The sequence below is a fragment of the Rana temporaria genome, chromosome 2, assembly GCF_905171775.1.
Source record: "Rana temporaria chromosome 2, aRanTem1.1, whole genome shotgun sequence".
In the NCBI taxonomy this organism is placed as follows: domain Eukaryota; kingdom Metazoa; phylum Chordata; class Amphibia; order Anura; family Ranidae; genus Rana; species Rana temporaria.
The window spans coordinates 499,517,098-499,534,182 of NC_053490.1; the positions used below are offsets into that span (position 1 = coordinate 499,517,098).

The following is a 17,085-nucleotide window of genomic DNA, read 5'->3' on the forward strand; positions in this document are numbered from 1 at the left end:
GTTAAAGCTGATTTAAACAAGCCTTGGGGCACTTTAGATGAAGAGAGCCAGTGGAGCATAAGAGGATGTAATGAACACAAAAAAAATAATTGCATTGTGCCTTTGGCAACGATATTTGAGAGCACCAATTGTCGACCACTAATACCTCTGGTTATTGAAAACTCATTTAATATATTATCTTATTAATGTCTGTAAAACACAAAGCTATAGGGAACTGTGGGCAATGTGATTATAGTTTAACTAGCTCACCTAGGTTGCTATATATATAGTCTAGGTTTAATGATCAAGGAATAACATTCTCGATAAACTGCAATTATTGATGATAGAGACAAGAACCAACTGCTTAATAGACACTCATATAGGATGATGACGCCACATTCATGTACAGTACAAACCTTCTTCCATACTTTATTTAAATGGCTAGAAGTTTCTCCAGCAGCCTTATGAAAAAGAAGAAATAATAAAAGATGAAAGCAAATACTATAAATGTTCTCAGTTCAGCAAATATGATAGATAGCGTACTATAAGGTGTCAGTCCACCCAAAAGTTTATGTCTTGGATACTCCAACAACGAGACGTCCCAGCTCTAATTCTTAGTTCTGTTCTGCTGGGAGTTTTGGGTCTCTTCCCACCTTTGTGCATTCCAGCTTCTCCTGTTACATTCTCCATAATAGAAAATAAGGAAATAATCCACCAGAAAGAGAGGAAACCTCTCATAAGGACCACAGCAGGTGTGTAGACCAAGTAACTTAAGTGTTAAGCAGGACTGGGACAAGGGGTGGGCAGGAGAGGAAGATGACCTGGGCACTGTGGTATCATGTGAGGTTAGGGGCACCACAAGAATGTTGGGGGCAGGGGATTTGTGTAGGAAGGGAGAATCTGGGGGGGGGGGGGCAGTAGGGGATAAGAATTGTTCAAGGACGGAAAATTTGGGGATGTGTTCCAGGAGTAGTGATTTAAGAGGATTTGCGTTGGGAAAGGGGATGGAGGAAGAAGATTTGTGCTAAGTGGGGGAATTTTTTTTGGGGGGGGTTATGCTAGAAAGGGTAGGGGAGAGGGGATTTGTACTAGGAGGGAAAATGTTAGGTATTTTGACTAGGAGGGGATTTTCTTTGTGCTGGGAGGGGGATCTGGAGGGGGAGAGTGGATTTGTGCTCAGAGGGGAAATTTGAGGGGTAGAGTATTTGTACTAGGATGGGTAATTTTATTTGGGGGGTGGATTTATGCTGGGGGCATATGGGGAATGAGAGGATTTGAGCTGGGGGGGTTGGGGGTGGCAAAGATTCATTCTGTGAAGAGAATTGCAGTAGGGGCAGATTTTAATTAGGAGGAGGGGGAATTTCTGCTTAGGGGGTAAGCATGCTGATAAGTGCTTAATTTTTTTGTGGGTGAATTTTTGCTGACACATAACGCTCATACATCTTGGGGGGGGGGCTAATTTGGCATGTTCACCCTGAGCTCTAGATGACCTTGTCCCGCCACTGATGCGGAGACCTCACCTACAGACAAAAGGAATTTTTGGTGGGTTTAACCCCCAAGCATCTTTCAAAGATAAAATGTGAGGCCCCGTACACACGGCCGAGAAACTCGACGAGCAAAACACATCGTTTTGCTCGTCGAGTTCCTTGTGAAGCCGCCGAGGATCTCGGCGAGCTAAGTTTCCCCGTTGACTAACGAGGAAATAGAGAACATGTTCTCTATTTGGCCCGACGAGATCCTCGTCGGTTTCCTCAGCCGAAAGTGTACACACGACCGGGTTTCTCGGCAGAATACGGCTCCGATCGAGTTTCTGGCTGAATTCTGCAGAGAAACTCGGTCGTGTGTACGGGGCCTGAGTCTTGGGTAGACTGACCCTTTAAAGCTGTCATTACCTATAGTAAGTTACATAGTTACATAGTAGGTGAGGTTGAAAAAAAGACACAAATCCATCAAGTCCAACCTATGTGTGTGATTATATGTCAGTATTACATTGTATATCCCTGTATATTGTGGTCGTTCAGGTGCTTAGTTGTTCTTCTGAGACCCAAATTCAAAATTTTCGGGGCATTTCTTTGCTCCATCTCCTAATTTATTTCAGTAGTTTCCCGTGCCTGGGAGGTATCCCGTCTAATTTAGATGAATCAGTAATCTATAGATGATGATTGAGTTTTCTCAATACTAAGTGAATCAGATTCTTGTTTGTTTTTTATTTCCAAATTCAAAATTCCCGTGAATGTCTGAGACCGCAAACAGGCAATGCAAGTTCTGGAAGTGCGGGAACCTGAACCAAGCATGTGGAAGACAACTTCTTATCCTATTCTATTAATCTACATTTGGCAGAGAAATTAAACAGTGCATCATTTCTTTCTTTTTTTTCAAGACAGGTAAAGATTTCCTTTAGCAATAAAATAAATATATTTTTAGTCAACAAATTGCACAAGTCAAGAGACTTTACAATAAGAAATACATACTGGTTTTTACATTACTAACTTGAGTTTAATCCCATATTCAAAAGTATTAAAAAATGGGTTAGCATTTTTTGAATAATAGGGATACACATTATACCTGAAAAATGGAACACGACCCAGGAAATTGTTTTTCTTTAGATACAGTAGGAAAGTTTTAGGACTCCTTTCTGAGTCCCTGATACACTAAGAACCGGTTCACACTGGGGCGACCTGGGTTCCGACTTCAAGTTGCCCCAAGTCGCGCTGTCGAGAAAATGAATGGAAGTGAATGGGAGCCGTCTTAATGTACACTACTGAAGTCGCTCCGACTCCAGAAAAGGTTCCTGTACTACTTCAATCCGACTTGTAGGCAACTTGTACCCATTGATTTCAATGGAAGTCGCCTCAGAAGTCGGATCACTGTCTTAACTGAAGCAACAATACAGGAAGAGAACATACATTTCTCAGGCAAACCCCTCCCTCCCACAGAGCTGATTATTGTTTGATTGGCCACTGGAAAGCCTCCTGTCCTGGAGGCGACTTGAAGTTGCCTTGTAAGTTGCCTGATGATTCATACTCAAGTCGTGTCCAAGTTGCCTCCCAAAGTCGTGCTAGAAGTCGTGTTGCCCCTGTGTGAATGGGCTCTTACAGTTTCCAGGCACTCCAAGTTTTAAGCCGCCACAGGTATAGGCAATGCCCTATGCACCATCACCACCCTCCTTAGGTCAGTTCAGCGAAGGTCATTCAACACACCACTTTCTATAAACTTCAATACATCTTATTGTACAATCAGCTTCCAGAGACACTTCACTATTCTCTAAAAAATGTTGTCCTCTGCTGGCTCTAAAGCCTCATACACACAATCGGACTTTCATCGGACAAATCCGTGGATTTTTGTCTGAAGGGCATTGTCCATGAACTTGTTCTGCATGCAGACGGCAGAACTTTTTCAGCCAACATTCACAAAACTATGTGGTTTTTCTGCTCTTTAGCGCCACCCTTTGGGCAACGTCTGCTAATGTTGTGCTATGGTTAACATTGGTTCGGAGCATGTGTGTTTATACTTTGGATTTTAGTCCAACGGACTTGTTAAGACACAATCGGATAATCCGACGGAACACATTTCTTGACAGACAATTTGAGAGCATGCATAACCAACATTTGTTGTTGGAAATTCCGACAATAATTGTCTGATGGAGCATACTGACGGTCGGATTATCCGACAAAACACGTCCTTTGGACAATTGTTGTCGGAATATCTCATCGTGTGTACGGGCCTTAAGACCTACCCTAGCAGGAATCCAAACCCAACAGAATATGGGTGGAGTGTCTCTGGAAGCTGCCTGTGCAATAACGTTTATTGAAGTTTATAGAAAGTGATGTGGAGTGACTTTGAATAAACTCTCTGGGCCAGATTCAGATACAATGGCGTATCTTTAGTTGGGCGTAGCGTATCCCATTTACGCTGCCGCAACTTAGACAGGCAAGTGCAGTATTCACAAAGCACTTGCTCCGTAAGTTGCGGCGGCGTAGCGTAAATGGGCCGGCGTAAGCCTGCGTAATTCAAAGTAGGCTGGTAGGGGGCGTGTTGTATGGAAATGAATCGTGACCCCACGTAAATTACACGCCTAACGAACGGCGCATGCGCGCGCATGCTCAGTATCACGTCAAATTTTCTCCCTAAGTTAATTCCTTAAGTCCTTTGTGAATATGGCCCAATGTGTCCCCATTCGGGAGTTTTCTCCTGTCTTTTTTTTATGATGACCTGTAAACCTGACCTCAATCTTTTAATACATTTTGGCTGAAGTTCCACATCAATGTAAAATTGAATGGAAAAGCACAAACTAAAATATAAGATCATTTTTTTTCTGTTTTATAAATTATACTTTTTTTCTGTTTCAGCTTTTTGAAAATATAAGATACATAAAAATATTGCTGTAATGACTCCATTAGTGGCATTAGATTATTGTGAACAGTTAAATCAATCAGAAAGTGCATCTCAGGCCTCCTGAGAGAAATCAGAAGTGCAGCTAAACTTCTATATACTGTAGACCTGTATTGTTTGTAGAAATCAAGTGAGGTCATTGAAGCAATTTTAAAAGTTATGGAAAAGTTTGAGAATACAGTACCTTGAAAAAGTATTCATACCCCTTGAAATTTTCCACATTTTGTCATGTTACAACCAAAAACGTAAATGTATTTTATTGGGATTTTATGTGATAGACCAACACAGAGTGACACATAATTGTGAAGTGGGAGGAAAATGATAAATGGTTTTCAATTATTTTTTACAAATAAATATGTGAAACGTGTAGTGTGCATTTATATTCAGCCCTCCTGAATCAATACTTTGTAGAACCTCTTTTCGCTGCACTTATAGCTGCAAGTTATTTTGGGGATGTCTCTACCAGCTTTCCAAATCTAGAGAGTGACATTTTGGCACAATATCTCAAGCTCTGTCAGATTGGATGGAGAGTGTCTGTGAACAGCAATTTTCAAGTCTTGCCACAGATTCTCAGTTGGATTTAGGTCTGGACTTTGACTGGGTCATTCTAACACATGAATTTGCTTTGATCTAAACCATTCCATTGTAGCTCTGGTTGTATATTTAGGGTCGTTGTCCTGCTGGAATGTGAACCTCCGCCGCAGCCTCAAGTCTTTTGCAGGCGTTAACAGATTTTCTTCTAAGATTGCCCTGTATTTGGTTCCATCCATCTTCCCATCAACTCTGACCAGCTTAGCTGTCCCTGCTGAAGTAAAGCATCCCCACAACATGATGCTGCCACCACCATGTTTCACGTGGGTATGGTGTATTCAGGGTGATGTGCAGTGTTAGTTTTCCGCCACACATTTTTCTTTTAGGTCAAAAAAAAATATTTTGATCTCATCTGACCAGAGCACATTATTTCACATGTTTGCTGTGTCCCCAACATGGCTTCTCACAAACAGAAACAATGACTTTTTATGGCTTTCGTTCAACAATGGCTTTCTTCTTGCCACTCTTTCATAAAGGCCAGATTTGTGGAGTACGCGACTAATAGTTGTCCGGTGGACTCTCCCACCTGAGCTGTAGATCTCTGCAGCTCCTCCAGAGTTACCATGGACCTCTTGGCTGCTTCTCTGATTAATACTCTCCTTGCCCGGCCTGTCAGTTTAGGTGGACGGCCATGTCTCTGTAGGTTTGCAGTTGTGCCATACTCTTTCCATTTTCTGATGATGGAATGAACAGTGCTCCGTGAGATGTTCAAAGCTTGGGTTATTTTTTTATAACCTAACCCTGCTTTAAACTTCTCCAAAACTTTATCCCTGGCCTGCCTGGTGTGTTCCTTGGCCTTCATGATGCTGTTTGTTCACGAAGGTTTTCTAACAAACCTCTGAGGGTTTCATAAAACAGCTGTATTTATACTGAGATTAAATTATACACAAGTGGACTCCATTTACTAATTAGGTGACTTCTGAAGGCAATTGGTTTCACTAGATTTTAGTTGGGGGTATCAGATTAAAGAGGGCTGAATACAAATGCATGCCAAACTTTCAGATAATTATTTGTAAAACATTTGAAAAAACTTATAGTTTTCCTTCCACTTCACAATTATGTACCACTTTGTGTTTGTCTATCACATAAAATCTCAATAAAATACATTTATGTTTTTGGTTGAAACATAATAACATGTGGAAAATTTCAAGGGGTATGAATACTTTTTCAAAGCACTGTAACTTTTTGCATTAAAGAAAGAATAAAAGCAAACATAAAAGAAACAGAAAGCAAGGCAACAATGGGTAGGGCAGATAGAGAAATTTGTAAATGATGAGGAGAGGAAAGACAGATAGCACAGAGTGGACTTGGTTATGGCATATTAGTGGTTCAGCCTTTCTTAGCTTGGTCAGAGTTGGTTGGCATCCAATGGTTGAACCATTGTGCCCAAATTGTTCTGGATTTGTGCATTACAACCTAGAGAACAGCCTAAAATATATTGTTTATTAAGTACCATGTTGTTTTTTATTTGCCCTTGTACAATTGTAGGTGAAAGTGATGTCCAGGCCTTTGGTCTGGTGGCTGCAGTAAAGATGATAAATTGTGTGTGAAGAGTTCCTACCAACAGCTTAAAAAATTCAGGTAAAAGCACGGAAAAATTGCTTGATTGATTGATTGATTTAATATAACTGGGGAGTGCAAAATCTGGTGCAGCTATACATGGTAGCCAATCAGCCTCTAACATCAGCTTGTTCAATTAAAGAGGAACATCCCCATTTTATATTGTTCTACCCAACTAACCTGATGGTGGTATCTGGGTATTTCAGATACTTACCCATCAAGTAGATCCAGCGTTAACCCACTCAGATCATCTCTTGCCACAGCTCTGTCCGTTGCCACCATGTTTTTTCTGACGTCATTGAAAGACTCGCCAGCACTTCCAGGTTTCAGTGGGCAGCCTATCAATGATGCGCCGATAGGCCCAGCCCTCCTCCTGTTCTTGAATGAAAGGCTATGCTCCCTGGGCTATGTGATGTACATATCCTAGGAGGCACAGCCGGCCTAAGGCAAGTGGCATACATGGGGAGGAGGGGCAGACTTAACATAAAAAAGATGCCCTATTCCAGCAGGAAAGGAGGAGGGGTGGAGGGGGGGGTGAAGGTCCGCTTTAAGCTTAAGAAAGCTGATTGGTTTGCACTCTCCAGTTTTAGTAAATCAACCCCTAAATATCAACTTGCAACATGCCTTTAAGCCCACTGGGGAACTTGATGACTTTGGGAAAGGTTGACTTCCTAGCACAGCAACAGTAACTCCTCCCTCTTGCCATGTCAGAGTTCTCTCCTTTTATAGGGGTGTCTGATTGCTTTCTGTGCTGGCCCAGCTTCTCTGCCCCTCCCCCCAGATCTGTTATGCAGATGCCATAGAGAAGCAAAGGGGAATACGACAAAGTGACACTTGAAAGTCTCAAGGGGCTGTTGATTTTTCAGCCAAATGGTTGTGCCCAGCAAGAGTCTTGGAACTTTGGATGAAAGAAAGGCTTTTACAGGATTAATTTATGTTAAATGAACATATGACTACATAAGAAGTCGGTTGTTGAAATGAATGGTATAGGGACAGGGTCTCTTTAAAGCTGAACTCCGGTCAGCTGTAAAAGTTCACAAGGCACTGCAGGGGGGGGGGGAGCATAACCAGCAATACTTACTTGAGTCTTTGCACCCCTATCACCTGGCACTCTCTTCCAGTCTTCATTGCATCCAACATGTGGGTCAGAAAGACTGTGACCGCTCGAGCGACGTAGAGGAGCGGCTTTGTGTGAATGATCATTTAGCTGGGAGAAAGCCTGCGGAAGCGAGGTATAAGGTAAGTATTGCTGCTTATTCCCTATCCAGTAGACCAAACGAGAAATGATTCCTTGTAGTGTGTGTGTATATAAGATGTGTGGGGGGGGGGGCACCTACTTGTGAATTTTTACAGGTGACTGGGGTTCATCTTTGAGGAGGGCCTCAAATGGAGAGCTATGTGCACATTTTCAGTACATCTACAAGGCTGGAGAAGAGCTTTCTTTTATACATTGGAATTGACTTACTAAAATTGGAGAGTGCAAAATCTGGTGAAAATCTAGGCCTCATTCACATGGGGAACCAGGGTACAATAAAAGCAGGGTGTTGAGCAGCCATTTTACAGCCCCCTGACCACCCACCTACAGTTCACAATACAACCGAAGGGGGCTGTCCATTTTCCACGGTTGCAAAGCTTTGTGCCACTCAAATTTAATGTGGCATATCGAGTTGATAGGCAGCACTGCTTGTCAAAGTCAGGAATTCATATCAATGGGGCTGAGCTGCAACATGCAATGGCTTAGCTCAAAGTTGCGGTGCATTTGTCCCATTGTAAACGCCTTGAGCATTTAAACTATGTTATTTTTCTGTGCTTTTACCTGCATTTTTCAAGTTGCTGAGAAGGTCTCAAATACATCTGTCAGGTTTTAACACTGTCTGGTTTTCCAACAGGGAGATTTCCCCTTACTTCCTGTTCTAGAAATGTGACAGGAAGTGAGAAATATACCTTCAACATTCACTATATTACTAAAAGTATTGAGGCACCTGCCTATCCACGTCGTAGGGTTCAGGCTCGCAGTCTCCGCTCTAATTCATCCCAAAGGTGTTCTGTCGGGTTGAGGTCTGGACTCCAACTCACTCATCCATGTATTATGGACCTTGGTTTGTGCATTGGTGCGCAGTCACGTTGGAACAGGAAGGGGCCATCCCCAAAGTTCCCACAAATTTGGGAGCATGAAATTCTCCAAAATGTCTTGGTATGCTGATGCCTTAAGAGTTCCCTTCACTGAAACTAAGGGGCCAAGCCCAACCCCTGAAAAACAACCCCACATCATAATCCCCCCTCCACCAAATGATTTGGACCAGTGCACAAAGCCCGGTCCATAAACACATTGATGAATGCGTTTGGGGTGGAAGAACTTGACTGACCTGCACAACGTGATAGAACAGCTTTGGGATGATTTAGAGCGGAGACTGTGAGCCAGGCCCTCTAGTCCAACATCAGCGCCTGACCTCACAAATGCACTTCTATAAGAATGGTCAAAAATTCCCATAGACACATTCCTAAACCTCCTTGGACAGCCATCCCAGAAGAGTTGAAGCTGTTATAGCTGCAAAGGGTGGGCCAACTCAATATTGAACCCTACGGACTAAGACTGGGATGCCATTTAAGTTCATGTGTGTGTAAAGGCAGTCCTAATACTTTTGGTAATATAGTGTATGTTGATGAGATTCTCTTCATTTCCTGTCAAATTTCTAGAACAGGAAGTAAGGGGAAATGTCCCTGTTGGAAAAACAGACCGCATTAAACACCTGACAGAGGTATTAATGAGACCTTCTGAGCAACTTACCTACTACAAGATATCACCTTTAAGCCTCATACACACGATCGAACTTCCATCTGACTTTTCCGTGGATTTTGCTCCGAATGGTGTTGGCCGTGAACTTGGTATTACACACGACAGGACTTTTTCAGCCAACAAACACGAACGTAGTGACGTAATAGACGTGCTACATGGTTTTTCTGCTCTTTACCGCCACCCTTTGGGCAACTTCTGTTATTGTTGTCTGATCTTTAGCATTGGTTCTGAGCATGCGTGTTTGTACTTTGGACTTTAGTCAGATGGACTTGTGTACACACAATCGGATTAGCCGAAGTAGGACATTTGTTGCTGTAAAGTTTGTCTGTTCTCACAGCGAAGATTTGTGCGATGAAAAAGTGAAAACGTTTGTCCGATGGAGCATACGCATGGTCGGATTGTCTGTAAAAACAGGTCCATCCGATAATTGTTGTCAAAAAGTCAGATCTTGTGTACGGGCCTTAACTTTTGTTCCAAAGACAACCACAACAATTTTGGAAGTCCTCCTAACTTTTTAACCAGGTGACAAATGGTTACCCCAAGAAATAGTGAGGGAATATCTTCCCAATGGGGAAAAAAGGTAGCAATAAAAGCCTACCTTTCCCCACTCTTAATAAAACCAAACAAAGATATTAGTTTGAGTCCCACTCGAGTTCCTCATCTCTGTAAGACCCCTTTCACACGAACGGACCATCTATCCATTTTTCTTCTATCCATCAACGGACGACAATGCATTCCTATGGGCAAACGGATGACCATCCGTTAACCTCCGTTTTTTTTAACGTACAAGGCTACGTCGAGATCTGTGAAAATGAATATTAACTGACAATGTCCGTCAACATCCGATCAGTTAAGATCCGTTTTGAAGAAATAATTTTTTTTTTGTTTATATGTGAACTCAACCTATGACACAGGCAGTAGTTAGGAAGTACATTGGAAGTACACCCCCAAGGAGAACCACGGTCAGAGATGTCTCTCCGGAGCATCTCCTAGTCACAATCTGCTTTTTCTTGCTCTCCTTTCTCCACATATAGGCAAATATGACAAACAATGGTCACGCTGTCCCAAAAATTGTTGGAACCCATCGCACAATGCAGATAGCACACACAAGGACAAGGAGAGGACACAGCAAGGACAAGTCACTCACTGAAAACTGCAATGCAGCCAACGCTGTATCTTGGCCTAGGCCAACAAGGCTCAAGGCTAGGGCAGCACTTTGCAGGGGGGCAGCATGAAAAGAGTCTCGGCCGGCTTGCTCTACACTTTTAGTACAGCGCCAATCTTATGGGGTGGACTGGGCCGCAAGACAAATCGGTCTGGTGCCCCCACAAAGCATTATTAGAAAAATAAACAAATGGATTTATTTGTCCCTACCACCAATCCTTTTGCTTACTGCCTGGACCAAATTCACCTTCCTCACTGTGCTATATGTTTTCTGCTGCACCACTGGCATGGTTGCATCCTCTTAGTCCTCCATAAATTTTGCAGAAATTTGTGCATAAAGTAGAACTATATGCAACACTTATTTTTCCATTTTGGATAGAGTAAGGGATGGTTATAGCCCCTGTTAATTTTTTTTGCCATCCGTTAATTTCCCTTCATTTCCAGCCCCATAGCCAAACAGGAAGTGAGAGGAAATCTCTGCAGATTAAGGGAATTGCTCCCCCAAGGCCCTCAGAACTAGTATTCCAACTGGAAAATTCAGGGCAGGTCTTAAACAGGAAGGGGTGTGACCTTGACAGGAAGGGGTGGGGCATATTTAAATTAGGGGTTGCACGAGTTTAGTCAGGCATAGGGCAGCACAAAACCTAAATACACCACTGAATGCAGCATGGGAGGAGCAATGCTTTCTGGGTTATGACATCAAAGCCACAGAAACTGCTGTAAACGGATCGAAACGGATGCAAAAAACAGATGTAATTGGGTAAATTAACGGATGAAAATGGAGATTAACGGAACAGAAGACAGAGGAAAACGGATGAAGCAATGGATAACAACTGATCTGTTTTTAACGTGGCTAAACTGATGGTGCCCGTGTGAATGAAGCCTAAGGGCCCTTTCACACTATTGGATCCCGCTTGTTCAGCGGGGATCGCTCTGTTGATCCCTGCTGAGCCGGCAGATGACAGGGCGGTCCCTGCCCACCGTCTGTCCATGTTAACCCGATCCGCTCTGCAGATGGATGGAAAAATAGAATTTTCCTCCGTTTGCAGAATTGGAGCATAGCGAACACCGATGGGATCGGGTGTCAGCGGACCCGCTATCCCATAGGGATACATGTACAGTAGGTGCACGCGATATTGTGTCAATCTCGCTCCCTTTCTCGGCGAGATTGAGCACCTACGAGCCCCATCGCGGGAGCCAGCGCCAAACTGGCTTGCCGCGATGGAGACAGAGCCGTTATAGAAGCGACGGGAGATCCGACTTGGATTCCCGCCAATTCTACACGTGTGCGGCGTTTGTTATGAATCCTGAGGGGGAAGTCCCCGCCGGATTTTAAATAAAAATTCGGCATGGGTTCCCCCCTCAGGAGCATACCGGGCCCTTAGGTCTGTTATGGGTTGTAAGGAGAGCCCCCCTACGCCGAAAAAACGGCGTAGGGGGTCCCCCTACAATCCATACCAGACCCGTATCCAAAGCACGCTACCTGGCCGGTCAGGAAAGGAGTGGGGACGAGCGCCCCCCCCCCTCCTGAGCCGTACCGGGCTGCATGCCCTCAACATGGGGGGGTTGGGTGCTCTGGGGCAGGGGGGCGCACTGCGGGGCCCCCCCACCCCAGAGCACCCTGTCCCCATGTTGATGAGGACAGGGCCCCTTCCCAACAACCCTGGCCGTTGGTTGTCGGGGTATGCGGGCGGGAGGCTTATCGGAATCTGGGAGCCCCCTTTAATAAGGGGGCCCCCAGATACCAGCCCCCCACCCTAAGTGAATGGATAGGGGGTACATCGTACCCCTACCCATTCACCTGGAGGAAAAGTGGTAAAAACACAAATAAAAAACACAGGGTATTAAAATATTTTATTAGTCTGCTCCGGAGGCTCCCCCTGTCTTCTTTAGCTCTTTTACCAGGGGGAGCTTCTTCTTCCGATTTACGGGGGTCTTCTCCTGCTCTCCGGGGTCTTCACCCCTCTTCTGACGTCTTCTCCGCTCCGGGGGGTCTTCTTCTATGTTCGCCGCTCTCCGCTCTTGACTCGGCGCACCCCGGTTCTTCCTCCCGCTGTCCGGTGCCTTCTCCTTCTTCCGCTGTTCTGTGACGTCTTCTCCTCTTCTTCCGCTGTTCTGTGACATCTTCTACTTCTCCCTTCAGGCCGCTGTGCTGTGACGTCTTCTCTTCTTCTCTTCTCCCGATGCTGACACGTCGCCTCTTCTCGCTGCAATGACGGGTGCGTGGCTTGCATCGGATTTATATAGGCCTCACAGTCCCATCATGCTCTGGTACCTACCCATGTGATACCTACCCACGTGGTACCTACCGGAGCATGATGAGGGGGGCAGCATGAAAAGAGTCTCGGCCGGCTTGCTCTACACTTTTAGTACAGCGCCAATCTTATGGGGTGGACTGGGCCGCAAGACAAATCGGTCTGGTGCCCCCACAAAGCATTATTAGAAAAATAAACAAATGGATTTATTTGTTCCTACCACCAATCCTTTTGCTTACTGCCTGGACCAAATTCACCTTCCTCACTGTGCTATATGTTTTCTGCTGCACCACTGGCATGGTTGCATCCTCTTAGTCCTCCATAAATTTTGCAGAAATTTGTGCATAAAGTAGAACTATATGCAACACTTATTTTTCCATTTTGGATAGAGTAAGGGATGGTTATAGCCCCTGTTAATTTTTTTTTGCCATCCGTTAATTTCCCTTCATTTCCAGCCCCATAGCCAAACAGGAAGTGAGAGGAAATCTCTGCAGATTAAGGGAATTGCTCCCCCAAGGCCCTCAGAACTAGTATTCCAACTGGAAAATTCAGGGCAGGTCTTAAACAGGAAGGGGTGTGACCTTGACAGGAAGGGGTGGGTCATATTTAAATTAGGGGTTGCACGAGTTTAGTCAGGCATAGGGCAGCACAAAACCTAAATACACCACTGAATGCAGCATGGGAGGAGCAATGCTTTCTGGGTTATGACATCAAAGCCACAGAAACTGCTGTAAACGGATCGAAACGGATGCAAAAAACAGATGTAATTGGGTAAATTAACGGATGAAAATGGAGATTAACGGAACAGAAGACAGAGGAAAACGGATGAAGCAATGGATAACAACTGATCTGTTTTTAACGTGGCTAAACTGATGGTGCCCGTGTGAATGAAGCCTAAGGGCCCTTTCACACTATTGGATCCCGCTTGTTCAGCGGGGATCGCTCTGTTGATCCCTGCTGAGCCGGCAGATGACAGGGCGGTCCCTGCCCACCGTCTGTCCATGTTAACCCGATCCGCTCTGCAGATGGATGGAAAAATAGAATTTTCCTCCGTTTGCAGAATTGGAGCATAGCGAACACCGATGGGATCGGGTGTCAGCGGACCCGCTATCCCATAGGGATACATGTACAGTAGGTGCACGCGATATTGTGTCAATCTCGCTCCCTTTCTCGGCGAGATTGAGCACCTACGAGCCCCATCGCGGGAGCCAGCGCCAAACTGGCTTGCCGCGATGGAGACAGAGCCGTTATAGAAGCGACGGGAGATCCGACTTGGATTCCCGCCAATTCTACACGTGTGCGGCGTTTGTTATGAATCCTGAGGGGGAAGTCCCCGCCGGATTTTAAATAAAAATTCGGCATGGGTTCCCCCCTCAGGAGCATACCGGGCCCTTAGGTCTGTTATGGGTTGTAAGGAGAGCCCCCCTACGCCGAAAAAACGGCGTAGGGGGTCCCCCTACAATCCATACCAGACCCGTATCCAAAGCACGCTACCTGGCCGGTCAGGAAAGGAGTGGGGACGAGCGCCCCCCCCCTCCTGAGCCGTACCGGGCTGCATGCCCTCAACATGGGGGGGTTGGGTGCTCTGGGGCAGGGGGGCGCACTGCGGGGCCCCCCCACCCCAGAGCACCCTGTCCCCATGTTGATGAGGACAGGGCCCCTTCCCAACAACCCTGGCCGTTGGTTGTCGGGGTATGCGGGCGGGAGGCTTATCGGAATCTGGGAGCCCCCTTTAATAAGGGGGCCCCCAGATACCGGCCCCCCACCCTAAGTGAATGGATATGGGGTACATCATACCCCTACCCATTCACCTGGAGGAAAAGTGGTAAAAACACAAATAAAAAACACAGGGTATTAAAATATTTTATTAGTCTGCTCCGGAGGCTCCCCCTGTCTTCTTTAGCTCTTTTACCAGGGGGAGCTTCTTCTTCCGATTTACGGGGGTCTTCTCCTGCTCTCCGGGGTCTTCACCCCTCTTCTGACGTCTTCTCCGCTCCGGGGGGTCTTCTTCTATGTTCGCCGCTCTCCGCTCTTGACTCGGCGCACCCCGGTTCTTCCTCCCGCTGTCCGGTGCCTTCTCCTTCTTCCGCTGTTCTGTGACGTCTTCTCCTCTTCTTCCGCTGTTCTGTGACGTCGTCTACTTCTCCCTTCAGGCCGCTGTGCTGTGACGTCTTCTCTTCTTCTCTTCTCCCGATGCTGACACGTCGCCTCTTCTCGCTGCAATGACGGGTGCGTGGCTTGCATCGGATTTATATAGGCCTCACAGTCCCATCATGCTCTGGTACCTACCCATGTGATACCTACCCACGTGGTACCTACCGGAGCATGATGGGATTGTGAGGCCTATATAAGTCCGACGCAAGCCGCGCACCCGTCATTGCAGCAAGAAGAGCCCGGCGTGTCAGCATCGGGAGAAGAGAAGAAGAGAAGACGTCACAGCACAGCGGCCTGAAGGGAGAAGTAGAAGACGTCACAGAACAGCGGAAGAAGAGGAGAAGACGTCACAGAGCAGCGGAAGAAGGAGAAGGCACCGGACAGCGGGAGGAAGAACCGGGGTGCGCCGAGTCAAGAGCAGAGAGCGGCGAACATAGAAGAAGACCCCCCGGAGCGGAGAAGACGTCACAGAAGAGCGGTGAAGACCTCGGAGAGCAGGAGAAGACCCCCGGAAATCGGAAGAAGAAGCTCCCCCTGGTAAAAGAGCTAAAGAAGACAGGGGGAGCCTCCGGAGCAGACTAATAAAATATTTTAATACCCTGTGTTTTTTATTTGTGTTTTTACCACTTTTCCTCCAGGTGAATGGGTAGGGGTACGATGTACCCCATATCCATTCACTTAGGGTGGGGGGCCGGTATCTGGGGGCCCCCTTATTAAAGGGGGCTCCCAGATTCCGATAAGCCTCCCGCCCGCATACCCCGACAACCAACGGCCAGGGTTGTCGGGAAGGGGCCCTGTCCTCATCAACATGAGGACAGGGTGCTCTGGGGTGGGGGGGGGGGCCCGCAGTGCCCATGTTGAGGGCATGCAGCCTGGTACGGCTCAGGAGGGGGGGGGGGCGCTCGCTCGTCCCCACTCCTTTCCTGACCGGCCGGGTAGCGTGCTTTGGATACGGGTCTGGTATGGATTGTAGGGGGACCCCCTACGCCGTTTTTTCGGCGTAGGGGGGCTCTCCTTACAACCCATAACAGACCTAAGGGCCCGGTATGCTCCTGAGGGGGGAACCCATGCCGAATTTTTATTTAAAATCCGGCGGGGACTTCCCCCTCAGGATTCATAACAAACGCCGCACACGTGTAGAATTGGCGGGAATCCAAGACGGATCTCCCGTCGCTTCTATGACGCGCACGTTGGAATGTGCTGTCACTATTCCAGTGAGTGCGAGATGTCGGCGAGATCTCGACACCATGTCGCCGAGAATCAGCGCGATGCTGTCGTGCTAAAAACACAATATCACAAACACCTACTGTATGTCCCTTTTTCATTCGTAAACGGATGAATGAAAAAACGGACATACGGTCCGCAGGTGTGAAAGGTGCCTGAGAACCAAGGAATCTGTCTTTCCTCCTGTTTGATGTTTTTCCCTTCTGTTTTTTTTCTTTTCTAGTGCAGGTTTTTATATGGAACAATCCGATTGGTTAACGTAAGTCACACGGAAGCTTCTTCTGTCAGATGGTTTGATAAATGAAGCCTAATGACTTGTGTTCATTGCTCTAGACTGGTGTCAAGTGAATCTTGGTAAATTTTGTCACAGGAAAGAAAATCATTTTGCAGCTGGCACAAAACAAATGTATTTTGGTTGGGTAACAGCAGTGAGAATAAATGGGAATAAAAGTAAAAATGGATTTGGACACTTTCCAAAAAAAAGCGATATGGATCCTTCCGCATATTCCGCCGGCTGATGGATTTAATTTGCATTCACATTTACAAGGCTGACTGCTATGCGAGCGGTAGATAAGCACCAAAAGAAGCTAAAACAATGGAAATATCTGAAGCATATTAAAAAAAAAAAATCATTGTTACTTTACTTTGAGAACTGAATTTCCTGCTGTATATGGCAGAGGTTATGAAGTCTTGAGCTGGAATAAACTATTGTATTTGAATATAACCACAAGGCAGCTTTGACTGTACTGATAAGCCCACGGAATGTTATCAAATTACATTTGAACAACATGTATAAACGAGTACATCAGAATAATATTACCAATAAACAGGGTTTTTTTTCAGGGGGAACGTGGGAGAACGCAGTTCCACCACCTCCAGCACTGAATGTATATCACGGTAAGGGGTGCTGGGATGTTTTGGAATGTCTATTGAACGCCTCTTGAGCCCCTTAGGGAAAGAGAGCCTTGA

General features: G+C 45.9%; 1 protein-coding gene across 5 annotated transcripts in view; it reads right to left on the reverse strand.

Moving 5' to 3' along the window:
• The window catches only part of GRIK1 (glutamate ionotropic receptor kainate type subunit 1), a 581,617-nt gene that overhangs the window by 164,280 nt on the left and 400,252 nt on the right, over positions 1-17,085 (reverse strand). For 2 of the 5 annotated variants that reach the window (XM_040338852.1, XM_040338853.1), the window contains exons 9-10: positions 7,604-7,741; positions 396-440 (exon numbers count right to left, since the gene is read on the reverse strand). The exons of 1 other annotated variant lie outside the window; for it this stretch is intronic. In XM_040338852.1, coding sequence (XP_040194786.1) covers positions 396-440; positions 7,604-7,741 — 183 coding nt within the window. The remainder of the gene's footprint in view (positions 1-395; positions 441-7,603; positions 7,742-17,085) is intronic. 2 more of the 5 variants (XM_040338854.1, XM_040338855.1) reach the window with 1 other exon arrangement.